Source organism: Salvelinus namaycush, chromosome 16 (genome assembly GCF_016432855.1).
Source record: "Salvelinus namaycush isolate Seneca chromosome 16, SaNama_1.0, whole genome shotgun sequence".
In the NCBI taxonomy this organism is placed as follows: Eukaryota; Metazoa; Chordata; class Actinopteri; order Salmoniformes; family Salmonidae; genus Salvelinus; species Salvelinus namaycush.
The window spans coordinates 9,340,170-9,367,942 of NC_052322.1; the positions used below are offsets into that span (position 1 = coordinate 9,340,170).

The 27,773-nt window shown below is 43.0% G+C and overlaps 1 protein-coding gene across 1 annotated transcript in view; it reads left to right on the forward strand.

The window, feature by feature from the left end:
* Window positions 1-27,773, forward strand: part of LOC120060891 (multiple epidermal growth factor-like domains protein 6) — an 86,604-nt gene that overhangs the window by 38,509 nt on the left and 20,322 nt on the right. The window contains exons 11-18 of the mRNA XM_039010307.1: window positions 504-632; window positions 826-954; window positions 1,352-1,486; window positions 1,637-1,771; window positions 11,717-11,871; window positions 16,060-16,258; window positions 19,933-20,061; window positions 23,790-23,921. Of these exons, the coding sequence (XP_038866235.1) occupies window positions 504-632; window positions 826-954; window positions 1,352-1,486; window positions 1,637-1,771; window positions 11,717-11,871; window positions 16,060-16,258; window positions 19,933-20,061; window positions 23,790-23,921 (1,143 nt within the window). The remainder of the gene's footprint in view (window positions 1-503; window positions 633-825; window positions 955-1,351; window positions 1,487-1,636; window positions 1,772-11,716; window positions 11,872-16,059; window positions 16,259-19,932; window positions 20,062-23,789; window positions 23,922-27,773) is intronic.

Genomic DNA, 27,773 nt, shown 5'->3' on the forward strand with positions numbered 1-27,773 from the left:
GGGTTTAATCCTCAAAGTCACAAGTGTTATTGAGAACCTGCTGTGTTTTTAGTCAACAAACCCATATGGGGTTAACCCATTCCTGGGTGAAGCTACAGATGTAGGACCCTAATTCAACCAGTATTGCCATAGCAGCATAATCCTGCAGCAACAGGATTTGAACATTTAGTCCATAATGTGGCTTGAGCGGTGATGAGGCTATTAGCTGGACAAAAGTAGGTCACATGAAAGTACAATACTGTTAGTATAACCCGTGTTAGTGTGGGTTTTCAGTGAATTTATGTCAATCCTGAAGCTCAGCTGCATTTCCTGCGGCTTAAATTAAGATCCTACATCTGTATAAAAGTTACCTACCTTGTGTTTGAAGGGAATTTCACATTATGTCAGACATAATCATCCAACAGAAATGGCCTATTTTGATGACGTATCCAGCTTTGATTGAGAGACTTAACGCCATACGTCTATGCTTCTCTCACCCTCTCTCTCTCCTTCCCTCTGCCCAGCTTGTCTAGAGGGCACATTTGGCAGGAACTGCCTCTTCAGCTGTAAGTGTAAGAATGGTGCCACCTGTGACCCTGTGAGCGGGCACTGCCGCTGCCCACCTGGAGTCAGTGGGGATCTGTGCCAGGATGGTGAGTTGGCACACATTCATGTTATCATGCAGACCTGGATCAAAATAGCATTGTTTTCTCTTTAAATAGTACATGTGATTTAGCTTACCTAGCATTTGAGTTATCCCAAAAGTGCAAATACCAATATTGGTGCACATTATAATGTGCTATAATGTACTCGCTACTCTTTTCTATGTGTGTCTGTGCTCCATAGGCTGTCCTAGCGGCCTGTATGGGAAACTTTGCAATAAGAAGTGTAACTGTGCCAATAAAGGGCGCTGCCATCGGACCTACGGAGCCTGCCTGTGTGACCCTGGGCTCTATGGGCGTTTCTGTCACCTACGTGAGTGGTGTGACATCTCACCGACTCTCTGCTTTCTGTTTCCTTTCTGTCATACATTCACTCCCTGTAGCCATTTATTTAAATTGCCAGACCCAGTGATTACATCAAGGAAAGACTCATTCCTACTACGTCAGGATCATACTGTGATCGGGGGCTGTCAAGCATCTCAGAGGATTGCTGATCGAGGATCAGGTCCCCTCTGTCCATGTAATGCAATTCAATGTGATTTAAATGGCTAAACTGATCCTAAATCATAACCCCAACAAAGAGATTCTTTATCAATACGGGCCATGGACCTCTTGCCCTGCACAACCATGTACACAGTCAGGCAGTATTCCTGTGTGCCCTATCAGGCCTGCAGTCCTGTTTAACCCTTTGGTGTGCCGTCTCTACCCAGCGTGTCCGAAGTGGGCATACGGACCTGGCTGCTCGGAGGAGTGCCAGTGTTTCCAACAGAACACTCTGGAGTGCCACCGCCGCCATGGCTCCTGTGTCTGCAAACCAGGCTACCAGGGCAAGAACTGCCAGGAGGGTCAGTGGTTCAGGAGATGTTCTGCATGCACCCACACACACACACACACACACATCAAGGAATGGTTCTATCTTGCTTAATCTGGGTCTGGGAAACTGTCCCTAAATGTGTAACCAGCACTTTTAACCCACTTTTGCGCCTCTTCTCTAGAATGTGACAGAGGATACTATGGCCTTGCCTGCAAGAGGAAATGTGAGTGTCCATCAGGGGTACCCTGTGATCATGTGACAGGGGAGTGTCTGCGCCAGTGCCCGCCTGGTTTCCATGGGGACAACTGTGACCTAGGTGGGTACAGTGCATGGCGTGCCAGCCCAGACCAACGCAGAATAGTACTTCATTGTCCATTTATTGGGAACAGAAATGTGTATTTACACTGAACTAAAATATAAATTCAACACGTAAAGTGTTGGTCCTATGTTTCATGAGCTGAAATGAAAGATACCAGAAATGTTCCATATGCACAAAAAACATATTTCTCTAAAATGTGGTGAAGACATTTGTTTACATCCCTGTTAGTAAGCATTTCTCCTTTGCCAAGATAATGTATCTACCTGACAGGTGTGGCATATCAAGAAGCTGATTTAAACAGCATGATCATTACACAGGTCCACCTTGTGCTGGGGACAATAAAAGGCCACTCTAAATTGTCACACAACACAATCCCACAGATGTCTCAAGTTTTGAAGGAGCGTGCAATTGGCATGCTGACTGCAGGAATGTCCACCAGAGCTGTTTCCAGATAATTTAATGTTCATTTCTCTACCATAAGCCGCCTCCAATATCGTTTTCAAGAATTTGGCAGTACGTACAACCGGCCTCACAACTGCAGACCACGTGAAATCACGCCAGCCCATGACCTCCACATCCGTCTTCTTCAATCCACGGTTTCTGGTTGGGGACGGTTTTAATAGTTGCCGTTGGTACAACATCACCGATGCACTTGCTAATAAACTCGTTCACCGAATCAGCGTATACATCAATGTTGTTGTTCGACGCTATCCGGAACATATCCCAGTCCAAGTGATCGAAGCAATCTTGAAGCGTGGAATCAGTTTCTGTCTATAGGCTGGGGGCAGCTAAATGGAGTCGTGGTCAGATTTGCCGAAAGGAGGGCGAGGGATGGCTTTGTATGCGTCGCGGAAGTTAGAGTAACAATGATCCAGAATTTTCCCAGCCCGGGTCGCGCATTCGATTTGCTGATAAAATTTAGGGAGCCTTTTTTTCAGATTAGCCTTGTTAAAATCCCCAGCTACAATTAATGCAGCCTCAGGATATGTGGTTTCCAATTTACATAGTCCAATGAAGTTCTTTCAGGGCCGTCTAGGTGTCTGCTTGGGGAGGATGTACACGACTGTGATTATAGTCAAAGAGAATTCTCTTGGTAGATAATGCGGTCTGCATTTGATTGTAAGGAATTCTAGGTCAGGTGAACAAAAGGACTCGTTAATCATAAGGCATACACCCCCGCCCTTCTTCTTACCAGAGAGATGTTTGTTTCTGTCGGCGCGATGCGTGAAGAAACCAGGTGGCTGTACCGACTATGATAAAGTATCCCGAGTGAGCCATGTTTCTGTGAAACAGAGAATGTTATAATCTCTGATGTCTCTCTGGAAGCAACCCTTGCTCGGATTTCGTCTACCTTGTTGTCAAGAGACTGGACGTTGGCTAGTAGTATACTCGGTAGCGGTGGGCGATGTGCCCGTCTACGGAGCCTGACCAGAAGACCGCTCCGCCCCTTCTGCGGCACCGTTGTTTTGGGTCACCTGTTGGGATCCGAACCATTGTCCTGGGTGGTGGACCAAACAGAGAATCTGCTTCGGGAAAGTCGTATTCCTGGTCATAATGTTGGTAAGTTAACGTTGCTCTTATATGCAATAGTTCCTCCCGGCTGTATGTAATAAGACCTAAGATTTCCTGGGGTAACAGTTTAAGAAATAATACATAAAGAAGAAAAAGATTGCATAGTTTACTAAGAACGCGAAGCGAGGAGGCCATCTCTGTCAGCGCAAAAATCCATATTTTGGATGCTCTGGATGGACGCATACAACAGCGTGTTCCAGTTCCCGCCAATATCCATTAACTTCGCACAGCCATTGAAGAGGAGTGGGACAACATTCCACAGGCCACAATCAACAGCCTGATCAACTCTATGCGAAGGAGATGTGTCTCGCTGCATGAGGCAATTGGTGGCCACTGGTTTTCTTATTCACGCCCCTACTTTTTTTTTAAAGGTATCTGTAACCAACAGATCCATATCTGTATTCCCAGTCATGTGAAATCCATAGGTTAGCGCCTAATGAATTTATTTGAATTGACTGATTTCTTTATATGAACTGTGCAAACAATCTTTGTAATTGGGTCAATTCGAATTTAAGTCATTCAATTTAAGAAATCAACTGCAATTCCAATTCAATAATTGAAAGAATTGCATCCATTTTAAATGATTTCTCAATTAACTGAAAACGTGAAGCTAATCACTTCCTGAATTGAGTGACTTAAATTCCAAGGGACCCCAACCTTGCACAACACGCACATGCACAGTTTGGGCATCCATCTTTTTTTCTCATGGTGTTTCTCATGGACCCACACAGTCTTCAACGCACACAGTAGTTCCAGCTCTTTATGAGTTCATATTCTTATTTTAGATAAGTTACTCAACACTGGTCTTCTGTTTCCCTCTCTCTTGCTGTTTGTGCTGAGCAGTTACACAATAATCAACAGGAGGCTGGGGGGGAGGGTGTTAGCTGCACATCAGGACCTTGATTATTTGAAACAGGTGTGTAAGTGCTGGGGTTGGAACAAAAGCCTGTACACCCTGTAGTCCCCCAGGACAAGAGTTGGAGACCACTGTATTGGAGCCATTAGGTAAGAACAGAAGTGTTCATTAAAGGGTGACATTTTGATCATGGAAAAAAGGAGAGCTCATTGCAACCCCTGCATCAACAGACAGCACCCTAGCTATGAGCCAACCATGTGATTCTCAGCCCGGTCTCCCCTACTGCATCATTCTATAATACCAAACACGTTAAAACACTTCTCCAGACATTGTAAAATCTGATAATTCGCTTACAATGGCATTGGTGTATCTGGAGCGTGCGTGCGTGCGTGCGTGCGTGCGTGCGTGCGTGCGTGCGTGCGTGCGTGCGTGCGTGCGAGAGAGAGAGAGAGAGAGAGACCGTGTGGCGGAAGGGGATGCTAGAGATGGTGTGTGCTAGTGGGTCTGGGCAGGTGTGATGTTTGTATTATGTTGTTGTTTGTATGTGTATGTTCTGTATTGTTTATCAAATATCATCTTAAAAAAACAGAAGACTAAAATGTAAAACATTTGTGCGTGTGTGTGTTATACAGCAGTGTTTTGGCCACACTGACAGGCAGCTGTGTGAATGTGTGGGAGGGAGGCTTATTGACCTCTGAGGGTGATGTTCTAGGAACCGGAGCCATCCTTTGGGTCTGCTTCCTCCATCCATGCCTCCCTCTATCTTTTGTGTCTGGCTTTGGACCTAGCAGGATGGTCATTGTGTGATGGATATACTCAAACTCTGTGGGAGATAGAAGTGTCTGTGTGTTTGTGCATTTCCATACACGCATGCTTGCGTCCATGACGGTGTGTGTGTGGGGAGGTGAACTTACTGCCGAAGTAACTATATTACTGTTCGTGTCTGCGTGTGTATATAGCTATGCATGTGTGTGGTTGTGTGTGTGTCCATACGACGAAAATAACCAGAATAGTTTCACTGAAACACAAAGTTGGCGTTGAGTTGCTTGTCATCTGGAAGCCATGAAGCGACCAGAGCCTTGCATCTGCATTCAATTAGGAACATTGGGGAATCGTGCCGGGATTCTTTATTTTTTTTCTCTCCCTCCCCAATTCAATTCGCTTTATTGGCATGACGTAACAATGTACATATTGCCAAAGCTTACTTTGGATATTTACAATATGAAAATCATAAGAATCAAAATTGTCAATGGGACAACAATAACCAAGGGTCAAAATAACCATACATTGAACAATAACAATAAGCATACAGTAGAGGTTGATTGGTCTGTCAGACACTGTCCCTCATCTTATGGCAGGCAGCAATGTATTGCGCTGCCAACCCACAGCTCTCTGCATCCTTCCCCAACAGGATGGGTAGCCTAATCAGAGAGGTATTTGAAACCTTGAATAAGGGTTTCAAATTTGGGGAAATTACACTCTCTAATGGTTTTATATTTTTGACATTTTGTCAGGAAATGCAGCTCCGTCTCAGGTTCTGCTGTTGTGCAGTGGTTGCACAGCCTTTCCTCTACAGGGAGCCAGGTTTTCCTGTCTACCCTTCTCAATGGCAAGGCTGTGCTCACTGAGCCTGTACTTTGTCAAGGTTTTTCTAAGGTTTTGATCAGTAACCATGGTCAAATAGTTTGCCATGGTGTACTGTCGATTTAGGGCCAGATGGCACTGCATTTTGCTTGTGCTTGTTTTCCCAATAAGCAATGCAGTTTTGTTTTGATTGTGTTGTAATTTGTTTTATTCTGATTGATTGGATTTTCTGGTCCTGAGGCTTCAGTGTGTTAGTAGAACAGGTTTGTGAACTCAGCTCCAGGACCAGCTGGATGAGGGGACTCTTTTCTTTGCTCAGCTCTTGGCATTGCAGGGCTTGGTAATGATATGAGAGGGGGTCACTGTATTTTAGTTTCCAAAACTTAATTGCTCTTTTTTGTTGTTTTTATTATTAGTGGATATTGGCCTAATTCTGCCCTGCATGCATTGTTTGTAGTTTTCCTCTGGACATGTAGGAGAATCTTACAGAACTCTACATGCAGAGTTTCAATGGGGTGTTTGTCCCATTTGGTGAAATATTATTTTGCCAGTGGACCCCACACCTCGCTGCCATAAAGTATAATTGGTTCAATGACACATTCAATTAGTTTTAGCCAAATGTTAATAGGTATTTCAATTTGAATTGGTTTTTTAATGGCTTAGAATGCCCTGCGTGCTTTCTCTCTCAGGTAATTCACTGCCTCATTAAGGTGTCCAGTTGAGCTTATTTTTAAACCTAAGTAATAGTAGTGTGTGCAGTATTCTATATATTTCGTACCAATTGAGAACTTTAGTCTAATTCCCTGAGATCTGGAACTTCTCTGGAAAATCATTATTTTAGTATTTTTGGGGTTTACTGCCGGGGCCCTGGTCTGGCAGTACTGCTCTAGCAAGTCCAGGCCCTGCTGTAGGCCATGTGCTGTGGGTGACAGCAGGTATAGGTCTTCTGCGAAGAGTAGGCATTTAACCTCTGAATTGTGGAGACTAACACCAGGGGCTGAGGATTTTTCTAGAATAGTGGCCAATTCGTTGATGTAAATATTGAAGAGTGCAGGGCTCAGATTGCAACCCTGGCGAATGCCTTGCCCTTGGTTAAAGATTTCTGTTATTTTCTTGCCAATTTTAATGCTGCACGTATTGTCAATATACATTTGACTTAATTATGTAATGTTTTAGCCCCTACACCACTTTCAATAACTTTGTAGAACAGTCCTGTTTGCCAAATAGAATCAAATGCTTTTTGGAAGTCGATAAAGCAAGCATATATTTTGGTGGACATGTTATCTATCAGGGTGTGTAGGGTGTAAATATGATCAGTCGTGTTATGTTTTGGTATAAATCCAATTTGGCTTTTACTCAAGACATTGTGCTTATTAAGGAAGTTTAGAAATCTTACATTTATAATACTACAGAAAACCTTCCCCAGGTTACTGTTCACACAAATGCCTCTGTAGTTGTTAGGGTCAAATTTGTCTCCGTTCTTAAAGATTGGAGTTATGAGTCCTTGATTCCAGATGTCAGGGAAATAACCTACACTCAGGATCAAATTAAACACTTTTAATATAGCCAATTGAAATTTTGCACTAGTGAGTTTGAGCATCTCATTTAGGATGCCATCAGGTCCATATGCCTTTTTAAATTTGAGGGCCTGAAGTTTCTTATAGAGCTCCTGGTCAGTAATTGGGGAGTCCCATGGATTTTGATTGTCCTTTATAGCTTTTTCTAATCCATTCAACTTCTCATGAATTTGCCGTTGTTCTGTGTTTGTGTCAGTTTGAATGGTGTTGTAGAGTGTTTTACAATGGGTTGTCCATATGTCACAATTTTGAATCGCTAATTCCTCTTTTCAATTTTTTTTGTTTTTTCCAATTTTGCCAGAAGTTGTTTGTGTTTATGGAATCCTCAATTAGTGTCAGCTGCTTGCTGTTGTACTGTGCTTTTTTGGTTCTGAGTGTACATTCATAGAGTTTTAAAGTCTCACAGTAATGAAGGCGTAATTCACCATTATTTGGGTTTCTGTGCTTTTGGTTGGATAGTGTTCTAAGTTTTTTCCTCATAATTTTACAATCTGCATCAAACCAGTTGTCATCTGTTGTCACGTTACTGACCTTTATTTCCTTTGTTTAGTCTTTGTTTAGTTGGTCAGGACGTGAGCTGGGTGGGCATTCTATGTTTTGTGTTTCTATGTTGGGTTTGTTGTTTGGCCTAATATGGTTCTCAATCAGAGGCAGGTGTTTGTCATTGTCTCTGATTGGGAACCATATTAAGGTAGGCTGTTTTCACTGTTTGTTTGTGGGTGATTGTTCCTGTTCGTTGCGTTCATTGTTTTTCCTATGTTCACATGTTCAGGACTGTAGCGTCGTTGGTTTCGTTCTGTTTATTGTTTTGTTCGTATTGAAGAGTATTCAAATAAATATGGATACATACCACGCTGCGATTTGGTCCGAGTTTGGTGGGTGATTCTGTAACGATCTTCGTAATGTGGAAGAGAGGATGACCAAATGGCAGCGTGGTATGTATCCATATTTATTTGAATACTCTTCAATACGAACAAAACAATAAACAGAACGAAACCAACGACGCTACGGTCCTGAACATGTGAACATAGGAAAAACAATGAACGCAATGACCAGGAACAATCACCCACAAACAAACAGTGAAAACAGCCTACCTTAATATGGTTCCCAATCAGAGACAATGACAAACACCTGCCTCTGATTGAGAACCATATTAGGCCAAACAACAAACCCAACATAGAAACACAAAACATAGAATGCCCACCCAGCTCACGTCCTGACCAACTAAACAAAGACTAAACAAAGGAAATAAAGGTCAAGAACGTGACATCTGTGGTCTTTGTTTTGTTTTTTTATCAATTTCAGTTGTGCTTCTTTTGCCGTTTGCCTGATGTTTTTTACTGCTAGATTGATGCCTTCTTTACTATGAGTGTCACGTCACAACTTGAGTTGGGGTGGGTATTCTATGTTCTATGTTTTGGCCGGGTAGGGTTCTCAATCAGGGACAGCTGTCTATCGTTGTCTCTGATTGAGAACCATACTTAGGCTGCCCTTTTTCCCACCTGTGTTTGTGGGAAGTTGACTTTGTTTAGGGCACATAGCCTTTAGCTTCATGGTTTGATTTTGTAGTGTTTATTGTTTTGTTCTGCGTCATTTTTATTAATAAAAGAAAATGTACGCTCACCACGCTGCACCTTGGTCCTCTTCTTTTCACGGCCGTGACAATGAGTGAATGTGGTATCCAGAAAGTTATCTAAGTGTGTGTTTGGATAGTTTGGTTACAGGTTGCTTTCTGGTATTCTTCTGTGCTGTTTTGGGCCCATCTGTATGAATTGCTGATGTTGTATAGCTTACTGGGCTGTGAATGTGTGGTTGTTTCCATGTCTGTTCTTTTGAGGAACAACATAATTTGGCTGTGATCAGACAGAGGTGTTAGTGGCTTGACAGTGAATGAGCTGAGAGAGAAAGGGTCAATGTCTGTAATCATATAGTCTACTGTGTTGTGGCCAAGAGGTGAGCAATAGGTGAATCTCCCCAAAGAGTCCCCCTGTAAACGACCATTGACAAAGTACAGACCCAGGCTTCTACAGAGCTGCAACAGATCCCTTCTGTTTTTGTTGATGGTGCTGTCACTGTTGTTTCTATGGGGGAGATTAAGGCAGAAACAGTATGGCCCGTAATAAAGCTGTCCCCTCGTGTGGTCGTTAGATCAGGTAGTGTTCCTGTGCGAGCATTTGTGTCCCCACAGATGAGCACATTTCCCTGGGCCTGGAAATGGCACGTCACTTCCTTAAGTGTGGGGAAGATCTCCTCTGAGTAATATGGGAATTCTGAGGGGGGGATATATATTGCGCAAAGGAACACATATTTTTCTGTCAGTACACGTTATTTTTCAGTTTTAACCAAATGTAAAATTGAGGGGATCAATTAGATGTTGTAGTTCGGATTTGTACCAAATGATCAGTCCTCCAGAGTCTCTGCCTCTATTGACAGAGCTGTGTTTCTGTGATGGCACAATTACCTCTTTGTAGCCTGTGGGACAGTGAGTGACAATGTCAGCCTTACACTATGTCTCCTGCAGAATGATGACGTCAACATCTTTAAGATTTTTGTTGAACTCCAGTGCTAAACTCTTCAGTCCAAAGGTTGGTGAGTTTAGGCCCTGAATGTTCCACATGCTAAGTGATAGTGATTTCATGTTGCAAAGAGAAAAAATAGCAGTCAAAAAACAGTAACTACTAACTATTAAATTGTTAAGAGTGAGAAACAGGATAACAGCTAACATTTTTTCTGTTATATATATATATATAAATATTCCTATTCATTGAACAAGTCAACTTTTAGTACAATAGGTGTGTGTGTGTGTGTGTGTGCATGTGTCCGTGTGTGTTTAGTGCAGATGTATTGGAGGAGCTGTTTAATCTCACTCAATCCTACAGGGTTCTCTTGTCCTCTGACGACCTCTGCGTAGCTGTGCTGGTCCTGCTATTGGGCCCTGTGGAGGGGGGCCAGGTCTGGGCCGTGTGGCTTCCTCTCTGGTCTGGTAGAGGTGGTGGTCTGGTGCGGGGTAGTAGGCTGGGCCCTGTCCAGTCTGGATAAGCCGATGGAAGTGGTGATGCTCTGGTGGTGGGTGGGGCCTGTGGGGTGCGCTGGGTCTGGTGTGGCGTTGAATGGGCCTGGGGCTCCTTGGTGGTGCAGTGGTCTGGTAGGGGTCTCTGGGTGGTCCTCTGGCCAGTGCGGCATGGGGTGTTTGTCTACCAAGTGCCACGTCCTTTAGAGACTTGGTAAACATCCCTACTGTCTGCTTCCTCAGGTGGGAGTGGTCGTGCAGATGCTCTGGGGTGATTGTTGGGTGGTGAGCAATGTGCACGTTCTCTCTCTCTCTCATCAATTAATTTTACTAGAGAGTGCACATTGCTGCTTTTCCATGTACATCAACATTACATATGTAGGATCTTAAATTGTTTTTGAGGTTTAAAAGGGCTTCTAAAGTTTGTAATTGTTTCTAATTAGCTGCTGCTCACACACCACCTCCCTTCACGTTTCTTTCTTTACTCCCCCTTACTGAACCATGATGCTGTAGGCTGTTTTTCAACATTACATCGCTAAAGAATATTACATTGCTAATTAGACTGAGTGTATGTGTGTGTTGCCTGTGTTTGATATGCTGCGTACATAGCTGCATGTAACTCCCCACTTGAGTTTTGCATTGGGGCCAAAAAGGTATCTGCTTGTTTGTACGACCATGTTGATCGTGGACATAGCATGTAGCCTGACTTCCCTCCTGGTCAAAATAACATGAACTATCCTACTGAGGCATGGAATGCAATAGTTTGAACATGTCCAACATGTCCTTTGTGTACAACATGGAGTTTATAGGCTACACCAGACAAAGGCATTAATTTCCGATCAAGGAGGGTGATGCGGCAGAGGAGCACTGAGCAGGAGCTGCTGCCCACTCCACTGCCTTCGTAGCTATGTAAAATAAAAATGTGCAGAAATCTCAGTATCTTTAACCACGGCAAATCGGGTTTCCATCAAATTGGGTACAGCAGCTGCTCCGTAGTTCTAATCCACAAATTAATTCACATTTCCTGTTGTGGCAGGATTATTTCCTGCTGTGGGAAACGGGTCAAATTAAGATCCTACACCTGTAGCAAATGGGGAGTTTCTGGACATGCTGTGCTAGACAGGTCCACCTTTCAAGAGAAACTGATGCAGGATAAGTAGAGGGTGTCCAACACACATCCACACATATTTCCTACATGTCAATCCAATCGAAACATATTCATCCAAATTAAGTCAATTGAGGGTAGCCAAACAGCTGTGTAAGCATAAATACTTCATCTGTATATCATCATACTATCTGTCAATGAATCATGAATGTCTGTGTGTGTGTGTCCTCTCTTACAGACTGCCTGAAGGGGCGCTACGGGGCTGAATGTAACCAATTGTGCCACTGCTCTGGCGCGCCATGTGACAAGGTGACAGGACAGTGCCACTGTCTTGACGGTGTGACTGGACAGCACTGCGAGACTGGTAAGGACGGGGGGCAACATGCTAATAGGGCAATGGGGAAGAGGAACAGGGATGGTTGGTGGAGTGGTTTCCAATCACTGAATCCAAAATATTTGTTATATTGCTGCCTTTTCTCTTATGTGTACTACGCAAACATCCAAGGACATTTGTCAGGCACTAGGAATATAGAGTATCAACAGTGCACAACATAGAGCTGTCACAGAAAACCTCAACCTCCGAGGTGTTTGGAAAAAAAGGAAAACTAGATAGGAGAACCAGTACTCCTAGAACCAGAGCCCATCCTCATCTGGCTGGCCCAGGCATAATGACAAATCCAATAGGAATATCCTGGCATACCGGCATGGAAATATCCCTGTGCAGCAATATCGGCCATGGTCGGCCCTCTTTAAAAGCCCTCTTCAAATCACCATGGGATGGGCTGGCCAGAGACGCAGCAGTATGTGTGTTACATTCAACAATGTGACCACACATCTCTCTCCAACGGCTAACCATAGTAAAACAATCCAAAAAAAACATGTTGTGATTCCATCTCTGATGTCTTTCATTCGGGTCCGTTTGAGCTTCTCTTGGACATTGTTGTGAATACGAGCTCCTTGGAGGAGGAGATGGAACTGAGTCTGGCGGTTTTAGAGAGAAGTGAGGGCTTAAGTTCCACACCACACTTGCTGTGTCCCAAATGGTACCCTATTCCCTACTTAGTGCACTACTTTGTACCAGGGCTCTGCCATTTGGGACGCATCGAGTGTCTTTACTCGACCTTGTTCACCTCTGGCTAAGGTCAACATGAACCAAAACGGCACGGAAAATGATGGGGCAGCTAAAGCATTGGAGCCTCTCTTCATTCACTGTTTCGCAGGAAGAGTTGTGTCACAATATGGACCCATAAAAACAATGTTAACAAAAAAGGCTTGTGCACCCATTATAGTACACATGTGAGGGAGAGAGAAAGCGAGAGAGAGACAGATCAAGAGTATTTGTCGTCAGAAAAACCCTCTGTAGAGAGTTATCAGCGGCAACCCACCAAAATGCAAGCCCCCGTGGGTGCTGCCATAGAGTTACATTAGAAGTCATTGGCCACAGATAAAATGACGTCAAATCGTGTTATATCTACAGTAGCTTTGATTGGACTGATCATGTCAACATCATACTTTCAAAATCTTAGCTAGCAAGCTAGCAGTCATAATCATCAAGTTGACAATCTACTGGCAAATGCTTTTTAATCCTTGTCATATGAAGAGAAATAATGAAGAGTATTTATAGATAAAACGTATCGGTGCTCATCGGTATTTACGGCCTCCAGTATTTATGCTGCAGTAGTTTATGTGTCGGGGGGCTAGGGTCAGTTGGTTATACCTGGAGTACTTCTCCTGTCTTATCCAGTGTCCTGTGTGAATTTAAGTATGCTCTCTCTAATTCTCTCGTTCTCTCTTTCTTTCTCTCTCTCTGAGAACCTGAGCCCTAGGACCATACGTCAGGACTACCGGGCATGATGACTCCTTGCTGTCCCCAGTCCGCCTGGCCTTGCTGCTATTCCAGTTTCAACTGTTCTGCCTGCGGTTACGGAACCCCTACCTGTCCCAGACCTGCTGTTTTCAACTCTTAATGATCGGCTATGAAAAGCCAACTGACATTTATTCCTGATTATTATTTGACCATGGTTGTCATTTATGAACATTTTGAAAATCTTGGCTCTCTCTAATTTTCTCCTTCTCTCTTTCTTTCTCTCGGAGGACCTGAGCCCTAGGACCATACGTCGGGACTACCGGGCGTGGTGACTCCTTGCTGTCCCCAGTCCGCCTGGCCTTGCTGCTATTCCAGTTTCAACTGTTCTGCCTGCGGTTATGGAACCGGCACCTGTCCCAGACCTGCTGTTTTCAACTCTTAATGATCGGCTATGAAAAGCCAACTGACATTTATTCATGATTATTATTTGACCATGCTTGTCACTTATGAACATTTTTGAACATCTTGGCATAGTTCTGTTATAATCTCCACCCGGCACAGCCAGAAGAGGACTGGCCACCCCTCATAGCCAGGTTCCTCTCTAGGTTTCTTCCTAGGTTTTGGCCTTTCTAGGGAGTTTTTCCTAGCCACCGTGCTTCTACACCTGCATTACTAGCTGTTTGGGGTTTTAGGCTGGGTTTCTGTACAGCACTTCGAGATATTAGCTGATGTACGAAGGGCTATATAAAATAAACTTGATTGATTGATTGATTGACCGGCCATTGGACAAAACATTACACAAGTTGGAAATCGCAAATTCAACATGAGTGATTTGGAAGGAATTAGTGGCTAACTGCAAGCATTGCAAAGCAATCACTAGCCTGCTATTCAGTGGATTGGCTATGTGTGTAACGGTTGTCCTCCTCCTCTTCGTCCGAAGAGGAGGAGTAGGGATTGGACCAAAACGCAGCGTTGTGATACGACATGAATATTTATTAAACAAGACGAAAACTAAACACACTTGAGAATATACAAAATAATAAACGAAGTCAAACAGACCCGAACAAACGAACTTACATATACACGAAGAACGCATGAACTGGTACAGACGACACAAACGAACGAACAAACGAAACAGTCCCGTGTGGTGCACAGACACAGACACGGAAGACAACCACCCACAAACAAACAGTGTGAACAGCCTACCTTTATATGGTTCTCAATCAGAGGAAACGTCAAACACCTGTCCCTGATTGAGAACCATATAAGGCTAATTACCAACGAACCTAAACATAGAAACACATAACATAGAATGCCCACCCCAACTCACGCCCTGACCAGCTAAACACATACAAAACAACAGAAAACAGGTCAGGAACGTGACAATGTGGTCCCAAGTCTGGGTTTAAGAGTTGTTTTTCCAAGCTTAAAATGATAAACATTTAACATTGTCAATCCAGCATGATTTCTGCCGCGCTCAAAGCCACTTAACTCGGAACTGGGAAATCTGACTTCAGTGAGTTCAAGACAACTGGGAACTCAGGGGGGAAAAAACGAGCTCCGACTGGGAAAATACGTTTTGAACGGTCAACCAACTCGGAATTGTAAGTCGGGAACTCGGGCCTCTTTCTAGAGCTACAACCTGAAGATCACTGACGTCGTCATGATTTTTTTTTTTTCTGAGTTTCCAGTTTTCTTGAAAGCACCATAAATCCAGAGAATGCCAGATTGATGACAAAGTTTGATGACAAAATTTGCCCACGAAGGACCGTCGCGCCACCTTCCTGTTCAAGTGAGCACAGCACAACAAGGTGAACCCAAAAATGTATTGTACGCTGCTGCATAAATGATGTAATATGCCAGGGAGATATGTAAATTGTAGCTCAGAAAGTAATACTAAGTGTATGCTGTATAGTATGCTGTTAGGAGTCCATGTTCCTCACCCTAATAATTTGGTATATTATCCCCTCTTAATTTCACCTACTGTTCTGATTTGGTGGTGCACATGTAGCCTATAACCTGTTTTAGAGAAAAAATAATTATAAAATATTGTAAGCGCTTTCATTGCTTGTATGCCCCTTTATTTATCCTACAATTCTGACTTGGTGTACAGGGAGAACACTGTATGAACGGCCCATGTTCTGAATTCTGTCGCTGTACATTTCAAAAGTGCTGAACAAATAGTTACATTGACTACAGTACGTCCGTCCTAGCTCGCTCATTAATGTCTTAATCAAAATTACGCATTGACTCTTGTCCGCTTGTCGCCCCTTATGCCATATTTTGTACATCTCAATTGTCAGAAGAAACCACAATTGTTTACGCAAGTCAGCCATATCAGCTATGTTCTTTTTAAAGGCAGTAAATGAGCCTGAATGAACTGTTTCGCTGCCAGACAAGGTTCCGCTGATAGCCAGGTGTAGTATTGGTAAGGTTTTGGGACTCTGTTGGGACAGCTTTATGTAGGCCCTAACAGTTTGTAGGCACCATTTGTCACCATTATAGTGCAATTAATGTATTGTTTAGTGTTGTGTAATGGCTTTGCTGGCATGCATTCCCCACAAAAACATTTTTTTCCCCCAACAACATTTAGATGTTAGAATCGCCACTGCGAGTTATACATATTTTAAAACAGCACTTTATCAAATTTGATTTTCATAGAAGACATGAGAAATACTACTCTGTTCATTCTTTCACCATGGAACACTGGTCAGAATAATAATACTTAATAGTATTAAGGAGATGGAGAATAGAACAATTAATTCACCATGTAGTCTTTGGAGTCTTTCTCTCTCTCACACTTTTTCTCTCTCGCTCTCTCTCTGTCTGTTTGTTTGTTAGAGTGTGAGGAGGGTCGATGGGGTGTGGGCTGCTCAGGCTCCTGTCCTCACTGTCAGAACGGGGGAGTGTGTGACAAACACAATGGAACGTGCCGCTGCCAACCTGGATACATGGGCACCCTTTGTCAGAGTGGTGAGAGACACACGTGCACACACACTCTAGTTACCACTCCTCAGACTTAGTATAATTGTAGAGGTGGGGGAAAAAATGTATACAGTGGAGTATCGCAATATAATTTTTGATAATTTAATATTGACACTGACCAAGTATCAATTAGTAAAAATAAATAAATAATATAACAAAAATATTATTTTTTGCTAAGTAGTTAAGTTAGTCAGCTGTACCTGTGCTCAAGGTATTTCTCAGCCTATTGCTTGTTCTCAATGTTAAAAATGGTGTGCCAACATGTTTTGAGAACTTAGTGCCTTCGGAAAGTATTCTGATCCCTTCGGAAAGTATTCTGATCCCTTGAATTTTTCCCCGTTTTGTTCATTCTAAAATGGATTAAATAAATAAAAATCCACAGCAATCGACACACAATACCCCATAATGACAAAGTGAAAACAGGTTTTTAGAAATGTTAGCAAATTTATTAAAACATAAAAAACAGAAATACCTTATTTACATAAGTATTCAGAACCTTTGCAATGAGACTCGAAATTGAGCATCCTGTTTCCATTGATCATCCTTAAGATGTTTCTGCAACTTGATTGGAGTACACCTGTGGCAAATTTAATTGGTTGGACATGATTTCGAATGCCACACACCTGTCTATATACGGTCCCACAGTTGACAATGCATGTCAGAGCAAGCCATGAGGTCGAAGGAATTGTCCGTAGAGTTCTAAGACATAATTGTGTCGAGGCACAGATCTGGGGAAGGGTACCAAAAAATGTCTGCAGCATTTAAGGTCCCCAAGAACACAGTGGTCTCCATCATTCTTAAATGGAAGAAGTTTGGAACCACCAAGAATCTTCCTAGAGCTGGCCGCCCGGCCAAACTGAGAAATCGGGGGAGAAGGGCCTTGGTCAGGGAGGTGACAAAGAACCCGATGGTCACTCTGACAGAGCTCTAGAGTTCCTCTGTGGAGATGGGAGAACCTTCCAGAAGGACAACTATCTCTGCAGCACTCCCCAAATCAGGCCTTTATGGTAGAGTGGCCAGACGCAAGCCAGACTCAGTAAAGGCACATAATCTCTGGTATGATGAAACCAAGATTGAACTCTTTGGCCTGAATGTCAAGAGTCAAGAGTTGCAGTATCATGCTGTGAGGATGTTTTTCAGTGGCATTGACTGGGAGGCTAGTCAAGATCGAGGCAAAGATGAAAGGAGCAAAGTACAGAGATCCTTAATGAAAACCTGATACAGAGCGCTCAGGACCTCAGACTGTGGCGAAGGTTCACCTTCTAACAGGAAAACGACCCTAGCACACAGCCAAGACAACGCAGGAGTGGCTTCGGGACAAGTCTCTGAATGTCCTTGAGTGGCACAGCCAGAGCCCAGGCTTGAACCCGATCGAACATCTCTGGAGAGACCTGAAGATAACTGTGCAGCAACGCTCCCCATTCAATCTGACAGAGCTCGAGAGGATCTGCAGAGAAGAATTGGAGAAATTTCCCAAATACAGGTGTGTCAAGTTTGTAGTGTCATAATCAAGAAGACTCGAGGCTGTAATCGCTGCCAAAGGTGCTTCAACAAAGTACTGAGTAAGGGGTCTGAATACTTACAGTTGAAGTCGGAAGTTTACACACGCTTAGGTTGGAGTCATTAAAACTTGTTTTTCAACCACTCCAGAAATGTCTTGTTAACAAACTATAGTTTTGGCAAGTCGGTTAGGACATCTACTTTGTGCATGATACAAGTAATTTTTCCAACAATTGTTTACAGACAGATTATTTCACTTATAATTCACTGTATGACAATTCCAGTGGGTCAGAAGTGTACATACACTAATTTGACTGTGCCTTTAAACAGCTTGGAAAATTCCAGAAAATGATGTCATGGCTTTAGAAGCTTCTGATAGGCTAATTGACATAATTTGAGTCAATTGGAGGTGTACCTGTGGATGTATTTCAAGGCCTACCTTCAAATTCAGTGCCTTTTTTCTTGACATCATGGGAAAATCAAAAGAAATCCGCCAAGACCTCAGAAAAATAATTGTAGACCTCCACAAGTCTGGTTCATCCTTGGGAGCAATTTCCAAATGCCTGAAGGTACTACGTTCATCTGTACAAACAATAGTACGCAAGTATAAACACCATGGGACCACGCAGCCGTCATACCGCTCAGGATGGAGATGCCTTGTGTCTCCTAGAGATGAACGTACTTTGGTGCGAAAAGAGCAAATCAATCCCAGAGTAACAGCAAAGGACCTTGTGAAGATGCTGGAGGAAACGGGTACAAAATAATCTATATCTACAGTAAAACAAGTCCTATATTGACATAACCTGAAAGGCCGCTTAGCAAGGAAGAAGCCACTGCTCCAAAACCGCCATAAAAAAGCCATACTACGTTTTGCAACTGCACATGGTAACAAAGATCGTACTTTATGGAGAAATGTTCTCTGGTCTGATGAAACAGAAATAGAACTGTTTGGTCATAATGACCATCGTTATGTTTGGAGGAAAAAGGGGGACGCTTGCAACCTGAAGAATACCATCCCAACCGTGAAGCACGGGGGTGGCAGCATCATGTTGTGGGGGTGCTTTGCTGCAGGAGGGACTGGTGCACTTCACAAAATAGATGACATCATGAGGTAGGAATATTATGTGGATATATTGAAGCAACATCTCAAGACATCAGTCAGGAAGTTAAAGCTTGGTCGCAAATGGGTCTTCCAAATGGACAATGACCCCAAGCATACTTCCAAAGTTGTGGCAAAATGGCTTAAGGACAACAAAGTCAAGGTATTGGAGTGGCCATCACAAAGCCCTGACCTCAAACCTATAGAAAATTTGTGGGCAGAACTGAAAAAGCGTGTGCGAGCAAGGAGGCCTACTAACCTGACTCAGTTACACCAGCTCTGTCAGGAGGAATGGGCCAAAATTCACCCAACTCATTGTGGGAAGCTTGTGGAAGGCTACCCGAAATGTTTGACCCAAGTTAAACAATTTAAAGGCAATGCTACCAAATACTACTTGAGTGTATGTAAACTTCTGACCCACTGGGAATGTGATGAAAGAAATAAAAGCTGAAAAAAATCATTCTCTCTGCTATTATTCTGACATTTCACATTCTTAAAATCAATTGGTGATCCTAACTGACCTAAAACAGGGATTTTTTACTAAGATTAAATGTCAGGAATTGTGAAACTGAGTTTAAATGTATTTGGCTAAGGTGTATGTAAACTTATGACTTCAAATGTATGTAATTGTGATATTTCAGTTTTTTATTTTTTATAAATTAGCACAACAAAAATTAAAACTGTTTTTTCTTTGTCATTATGGGGTACTCTGTGTAGATTGATGAGGAAAAAAACTCAAATTTAATCAATTTTAGAATAAGGCTGTAAATAAACAAAATGTGTCAAAAGTCAAGGTGTCTGAATTCTTTCCGAAGGCACTGTATCTCCTAAACTCGTTTCCTCATGTCTCTCTTGTTCCTCTGCAGTAGACATATACAGTAGTGAGCAATATGTTTGGAACATCAAATCACAATAAAATTGCAGTATCGAATTTCAATACGTGATATGTATAGAATCGCAATGTATATCTTATCGGCACCTAAGGAATGTGATAATATCGTATCGTGAGGTCCCTGGTAATTCCCAGCCCTATATATTTTACCATACTATCTCTGTCTCTTAGTCTGCCTGTTGGGTAGATTTGGCCTGGGTTGCCATCTACGCTGTCTGTGCGATAACGGTGGGCGCTGCCATCCGTTGACGGGCCGCTGTGCCTGTCCTGAAGGATGGACTGGACCCAGCTGCAGTAGAGGTAATGCTGACAGTGTGTGAGCCACAATCAATGCTGTAGTACTTTATGATACCCCCCTACAACTCAGACCTGGGTTCAAATCAAATATTATTTCAATCTGATTGATTTAATTGAGTTTCCCTGGCACAAGGGAACCAATAGAAGAGTCGAAAAATTGAGGCCTCCCGGGTGGCGCAGTGGTCTAGGGCACTGCATCGCAGTGCTAACTGCGCCACCAGAGTCTCTGGGTTCGCGCCCAGGCTCTGTCGCAGCCGGCCGCGACCGGGAGGTCCGTGGGGCGACGCACAATTGGCATAGCGTCGTCCGGGTTAGGGAGGGTTTGGCCGGTAGGGATATCCTGGTCTCATCGCGCTCCAGCGACTCCTGTGGCGGGCCGGGCGCAGTGCGCGCTAACCAAGGGGGCCAGGTACACGGTGTTTCCTCCGACACATTGGTGCGGCTGGCTTCCGGGTTGGAGGCGCGCTGTGTTAAGAAGCAGTGCGGCTTGGTTGGGTTGTGCTTCGGAGGACGCATGGCTTTCGACCTTCGTCTCTCCCGAGCCCGTACGGGAGTTGTAGCGATGAGACAAGATAGTAATTACTAGCGATTGGATACCACGAAAATTGGGGAGAAAATGGGATAAAATTAAAAATAAAAAAATAAAAAATTGTAAACCGTACACATCTGGCTAAAGCAAACGTATTTGAAAGACTTCATATAGTAGTGAATCCAGGTCTGCTACCACTACGGCTTGCAATTATAGTGATAATAACCCATAAGAGTCTAAACCCTGTCTAATCCGGGGGAGGGCGTTCTACTAAGCTACAGTGCCTTTGGAAAGTATTCAGGCCCTTTGACTTTTTCCACATTTTGTTACGTTTCAGCCGTATTCTAAAATGGATGAAATGAGGAGGGAAAAGAACTCAGCAATCTACACACAATACCCCATAATGAAGCGAAAACAGTTTTAGAAATGTTTACAAATTTATATAAAAGAAAAAACATAAATACCTTATTTACATCAGTATTCATACCCTTTTCTATTAGACTCAAAATTGAGCTCATGTGCATCCTGTTTCCATTGATCATCTTTGAGATGTTTCTACAACTTGGAGTCCATCTGTGGTAAATGCAATTGATTGGACATGATTTGGAAAGGCACACACCTGTTTATATAAGGTCCCGTAGTTGACAGTGCATGTCAGAGGAAAAACCAAGCCATGAGGTCGAAGGAATTGTCTGGGGATCTGGGGAAGGGTACCAAAAAATGTCTGCAGCATTGAAGGTCCCCAAGAACACAGTGCCCTCTCACATTCTTAAATGGAAGAAGTTTGGAACCACCAAGCTCTTCCTAGAGCTGGCCACCTGGCCAAACTGAGCAATCGGGGGAGAAGGGCCTTGGTCAGGGAGGTGACAAAGAACCCGGTGGTCACTCTGACAGAGCTAGAGTTCCTCTGTGGAGATGGGAGAACTTTCCAGAAGGACAACCATCTCTGCAGCACTCCACCAATCAGGCATTTATGGTAGAGTGGCCAGACGGAAGCCACTCCTCAGTAAAAGGCACATAACAGCCCTCTTTGAGTTTGCCAAAAGGCACATAAAGACTCTCAGACCATGAGAAACAAGATTATCTTGTCTGATGAAACCAAGATTGAACTCTTTGGCTGGAATGCCAAGCGTCACTTCTGGAGGAAACCTGGCACCATCCCTACGGTGACGCATGGTGGTGCGAACATCTCTGGAGAGACCTGAAAATAGCTGTGCAGCAACGCTCCCAATCCAACCTGACAGAGCTTGAGAGGATCTGCAAAGAAGAATGGGAGAAACTCCCCAAATACAGGTGTGCAAAGATTGTAGCGTCATACCCTAAAAGATTGGATGCTGTAATCACTGCCAAAGGTGCTTCAACAACAATACCGAGTAAAGGATCTGAATAACTTTTTTTTTGCTTTGTCAATATGGGATATTGTGTGTAGATTGATGAGGAAAAAACAATTTAATACATTTTAGAATGAGGCTGTAACGTAACAAAATGTGGAAAATGTTAAGGGGTGTGAATACTTTCTGAAGGCACTATATATGGAATTATTTTAAGAAAGTCATACCAAGATTCATTTAGCTATTTGCTTTTGAATTTTAAGACACCTTGAAGTATAATTTATTTTATTATCATTTTTTTATGAAACATTTTATTTGGGCTTAGTGCTATTAGCCAATGCAAACGCGTTGAATAACAGATTCACTACATTGAGCAACAGATAGTCCCCCCCAAAAATCTAAAGGAAGTTTGTTCTGAAGTGTCTGTCCTATACATGTATCTGAGAGAAATAAGAAAGACCAGGAAACAGCAGTTATTTTTTTTTACATGTATTTAACCCCTTATTTTTGGCACTAACAAGTGTCCATATGTACACCGAACAAAAATATAAATGCAACATATAAAGTGTTGGTCCCATGTTACATTAGCTGAAATAAAAAATCCTAGAAATGTTCATGCACAAAAAAAGTATTTCTCTCAAATGTTTGTGTGTTTACATCCCTGTTAGTGAGCATTTCTCCTTTGCCAAGATAATCCGTCCACCTGACAAGTGTGGCATATCAAGAAGTTGATTAAACAGCATGATCATTACACAGGTGCACCTTGTGTTGGGGACAATATAAGGCCACTTTAAAATGTGCAGTTTAGTCACACAACACCATGCCACATATGTCTCAAGTTTTGAGGGAGCGTGCAATTGGCAACTGCAGGAATGTCCACCAGAGTTGTTGCCAGATAATTGAATGTTCATTTATCTACCATAAGCTGCCTCTAACGTTGTTTTAGAGAATTTGGCAGTACGTCCAACCGGCCTCACAACCACAGACCACGTGTAATCACGCCAGCCCAGGACCTCCACATCCGGCTTCTTCACCTAGGGGATCGTCTGAGTGGGAGTGGGGAGTTGCTGATGACTATCTCTGTCTGGAATAAAGCCCTTTTGTGGAGAAATCCTAATTCTGATTGTCTGGGCCTGGTTCCCCAGTGGGTGGGCCTGACTGCCAAGTGGGCGGACCTACCATAGTCATGTGAAATCCATCGATTAGAACCTAATGAATTAATTTCAATTGACCGATTTCCTTATATGAACTGTACACTGTAATTCCATTTTAGAAAATGAACTAGTCCCCGGGGACCTTCAGACGAGTCTTGTGTGGGCGTGTCCAAGAGCCAATCAACCGACATGTACTGTACGTGTTCGTGAGAGTCTCACCTCTCCACGATGACACACAAAACGGAGAACACCGTAATGTGTGTGAAAGTCCAATCTTTCCATAGAGGGGTCATAATAGTTTTGTAGGCCAAACCGTTCGGACGCTACAATTTTTGAGTTGTCTCATGGTCTGACAAGCAGCGCTCTCGCTCTGTCACCTTTCACCGCAGATGTGGAAGTGCGACATAGGCGGGTGTCGTGGATTGAGACGCATCCAATGCAAAAAAACAGATATCTCTAGCTTTAACTGATAGGTTTTTATGGGAATTTTTATTTAGCTAATACATTTTCTGCAGGGGCGCAGACATCGACCTCAGGGGATAACACTGTACTTCATTAGTTGGTTCCTTTTTTGATCATGTTCACTTTGATTTGGAGAGACATTTGAAATACTGAAAGGTCTTGTGCGTCTGAAATGGCACTCTATTCTCCCTTTAAGCCCCCTACCCAGTTGTGGAGGTCATGACTTTTGACCTCTGACCTCTGTCTCCATGGTAGCGTGTGACGCCGGGCGCTGGGGGGTGGACTGTGCCAACGTGTGTGAGTGCCCGGACAACGATGGCAGCTGCGACCTCATCACGGGACAGTGTCGCTGTGAGGCGGGCTACACAGGACCACGCTGCCAACAGAGTACAAACATAAAATATCTCCTTTCTAGTGTGAGTGTGTGAGTGTGTGTGTGTGTTAATGGAGGCTGGTGACTTGGAACATTTAGGAGAATGGGACAAAGTGTGTTTCAAAAATCAAGGGACAGCAACCAACCAAGACTAATAGTTGCCATAGCAAGGTTATTTATCATCCAATATGATTGCGTAATACCTGTATTGACGGTATTTAACTTTCCTAGTTAAATAAAAACCCTTTAAAAGTAAAAAACATGAGAAGCTAGTTAAGCGAGCTAGCTAGCTAGGCTAATGGAGACTGCATGCGCTTTCTTGTCCTACACAGTTACAAACAACAACAACTCCTTTCAGAATATAAAGTAGCAATCCTACCTGTTCTTAATAGCCTCGTTTCACTGCCACAAATAAAATGATACCGTCTAGCGAAATAACAACACAATGTCAAATACAGGTAGCTTAGTCAAATAATTAACATCCAACCAAATTAACCGTTACTCTCTCGCGGGAATTCCACTAACGGTTCGTATGTAGCCAAACGTAGCTGCTGCTCATTCTGTTTTTTCGAAAATTGATAAATGGTAAAAAATAAAGTAAGGCCCACGTCCATAGAGACACATAGCAGCTCTACTGGTAGTACTGCTACTACCAACAGTTCTACATCTGCACCTGTCGATGACACAAGTTGTTCTGCTTCCACGAGCACATCCAATGCTAGCAACAGTAATTCTACATTTGTTGTTAGCCCAGCTTGCATGGACACAGACAGTTGTGAATCTGATGCAGCCGAAGAGCTACTGCCCCCTTACCTGGGAAAGCACCGAAGAACAAACATGGACATTGGACCATCGAAGAGGCGCAAATATGATGAGAACTACATTCATTTGGGGTTCACTTACACTACCATTCAAAAGTTTGGGGTCACTTAGAAATGTCCTTGTTTTTGAAAGAAAAGCACATTTTTTGTCCATTAAAATAACATCAAATTGATCAGAAATACAGTGTAGACATTGTTAATGTTGTAAATGACTATTGTAGCTGGAAACGGCAGATTTTTAAAATTGAATATCTACATAGGCCCATTATCAGCAACCATCACTCCTGCGTTCCAATGGCACATTGTGTTAGCTAATCCAGGTGTATCATTTTAAAAGGCTAATTGATCATTAGAAAACCCTTTTGCAATTATGTTAGCACATCTCTGAAAACTGTTGTCCTGATTAAAGAATCAATAAAACTGGCCTTCTTTAGACTAGTTGAGTATCTGGAACATCAGTGTTTGTGGGTTTAATTACAGGCTCAAAATGGCCAGAAACAATAACTTTCTTCTGAAACTCGTCAGTCTGTTCTTGTTCTGAGAAATGAAGGCTATTCCATGTGAGAAATTTCCAAGAAACTGAAAATCTTGTACAACGCTGTGTACAACTCCCTTCACAGAACAGCGCAAACTGTCTCTAACCAGAACAGAAAGAGGAGTGGGAGGCCCCGGTGCACAACTGAGCAAGAGGACAAGTACATTAGAGTGTCTAGTTTGAGAAGCAGATGCCTCACAAGTCCTCAACTGGCAGCTTCATTAAATAGTAACCGCAAAACACCAGTCTCAACGTCAACAGTGAAGAGGCGACTCCGGGATGCTGGCCTTCGAGGCAGAGTTGCAAAGAAAAAGCCATATCTCAGACTGGCCAATAAAAAGAAAAGATTAAGATGGGGAAAAGAACACAGACACTGGAAAGAGGAACTCTGCCTAGAATGACAGGGAGACAGTGGAGTGGTAACGTGCGTGCAAGCAGTTGCTTCCGACGCCTCTTGGGTACACTGCAGCGCAGCATCCACTGAGAGGCTCTTGCTGCCAAGGGAATGCCTGACAGCTTGAAAGACGTTTTGGACACTACAGTGAAAATGGTTGTTAGAGCAAGGCCCCTGAACTCTCGTGTATTTTCTGCACTATGCAATGAAATGGGCAGCGACCATGTAACGCTTTTACAACATACAGAAGTGCGCTGGTTATCAAGGAGCAAAGTATTGAGAAGTTTTTTTTAATTAAGAGACGAGCTTAAAGTTTTCTTTACTCACCATGATTTTCACTTGTCTGACCGCTTGCATGATGATGAGTTTTTCACACAACTGGCCTATCTGGGTGATGTTTTTTCTCGCCTGAATGATCTGAATCTAAGATTACAGGGACTCTCCGCAACTAGATTCAATGTGCGGAACAAAATTGAGGCTATGATTAAGAAGTTGGAGCTCTTCTCTGTCTGCATTAACAAGGGCAACACACAGGTCTTTTCATCATTGTATGATTGTTTGTGTGCAGTTTCGCAGGTACTTTCCCGAAGTGGATGACACAAACAACTGGATTTGTTATCCCTTTCATGCCCTGCCTCCAGTCCACTTACTGATATCTTAACAAGAGAACCTCATCGAAATTGCAACAAGCGGTTCTATGAAAATGTAATTTAATTAGAAGCCACTGCCAGATTTCTGGATTGGGCTGCGCTCAGAGTATCCTGTCTTGGCAAATCGCGCTGTTAAGACACTGATGACCTTTGCAACCACGTACCTATGTGAGAGTGGATTCTCGGCCCTCACTAGCATGAAAACTAAACACAGGCACAGACTGTGTGTGGAAAATGATTTAAGACTGAGACTCTCTCCAATACAACCCAACATTGCAGAGTTATGTGCATCCTTTCAAGCACACCCTTCTCATTAACCAGGGATGAGTTATTCACAATTTTTAATGAACAAATAACGTTTTACATGTAAGATGGCTAAATAAAGAGCAAAATTATTGATTATTATTATATTATTATTTGTGCCCTAGTCCTATAAGAGCTCTTTGTCACTTCCCACGAGCCAGGTGTGACAACTCACACTCATTCTTATGTTTAATAAATGTATCGTATAGTGTGTGTGTGGCAGGCTTACAATGATGGCAAAAAAACAACATTTGAGAGTGCGCTGACCCTGGTGCTGGAGGGGGTACGCAGCTGGAGGTTGAATGTTTGAAGGGGTACGGGACTATAACAAGTTTGGGAACCACTGGTGTAGGCCTATGCAACTGTTGGCCTAGTTAAAATTCTATAATTCACAGTCTTTGTCATCACTGTTGTGTTGATTGATTAATCCTAGGCAGCCGAGCCAGGCCGAGTTGGAATATAAGCCAAATTTGATCACATTCACATTTTGTACTAACACAAACAAATGGACTTTAAATACATTGTTATGAATTTGTTTACCAGATGGACAGGACGTATAGGCTGTATGCAGCTGCTGTTAGTAGTAGTAGTTGATCAGACTGAGAAATTGTCTAGTTTTCATCCCATATAGCATGTCAATATCACTAATGTTTAGGTGTAGACTAGGCTGCTATAGCATTTATGTCAAGAGTATTTTCTTGTGTCTGTCGGGGGTCATTCCGTTTGCTAAATAAATATCGGAGCAAAGTGGAAAGCGCCCTCTGCGTCAACCTCCACTGGGCACAGATGTCAATACATTGTCTATTCCATGTTGGTTCAATGTAATTTTGTTGAAATTACGTGGACACAATGTTGATTCAACCAATGTGTGCCCAGTAGGCTTTTTTTTATATAACTTTTAATGGATTGTGCGATGGAAGCTATGAAATCATTTTGAATTTATTTCTGCGTCCCAGAGAAGACATTAGAAACGTCCATATTCTCAGCATGTAAAGCATCGTAACGTGCAATTACCTCTGCAAGCTCCTTGTAGTTGGCCTTGTTTCCCTCTCATTGTGCCAACTCTTACATAGCCAAAAATGCAGCTTTGTCGATAAGCTGCTTGAGAACATCCCTGTTTCACCTTCTCGTACTTTGAATATGCAGACCTTCATCCATGACAT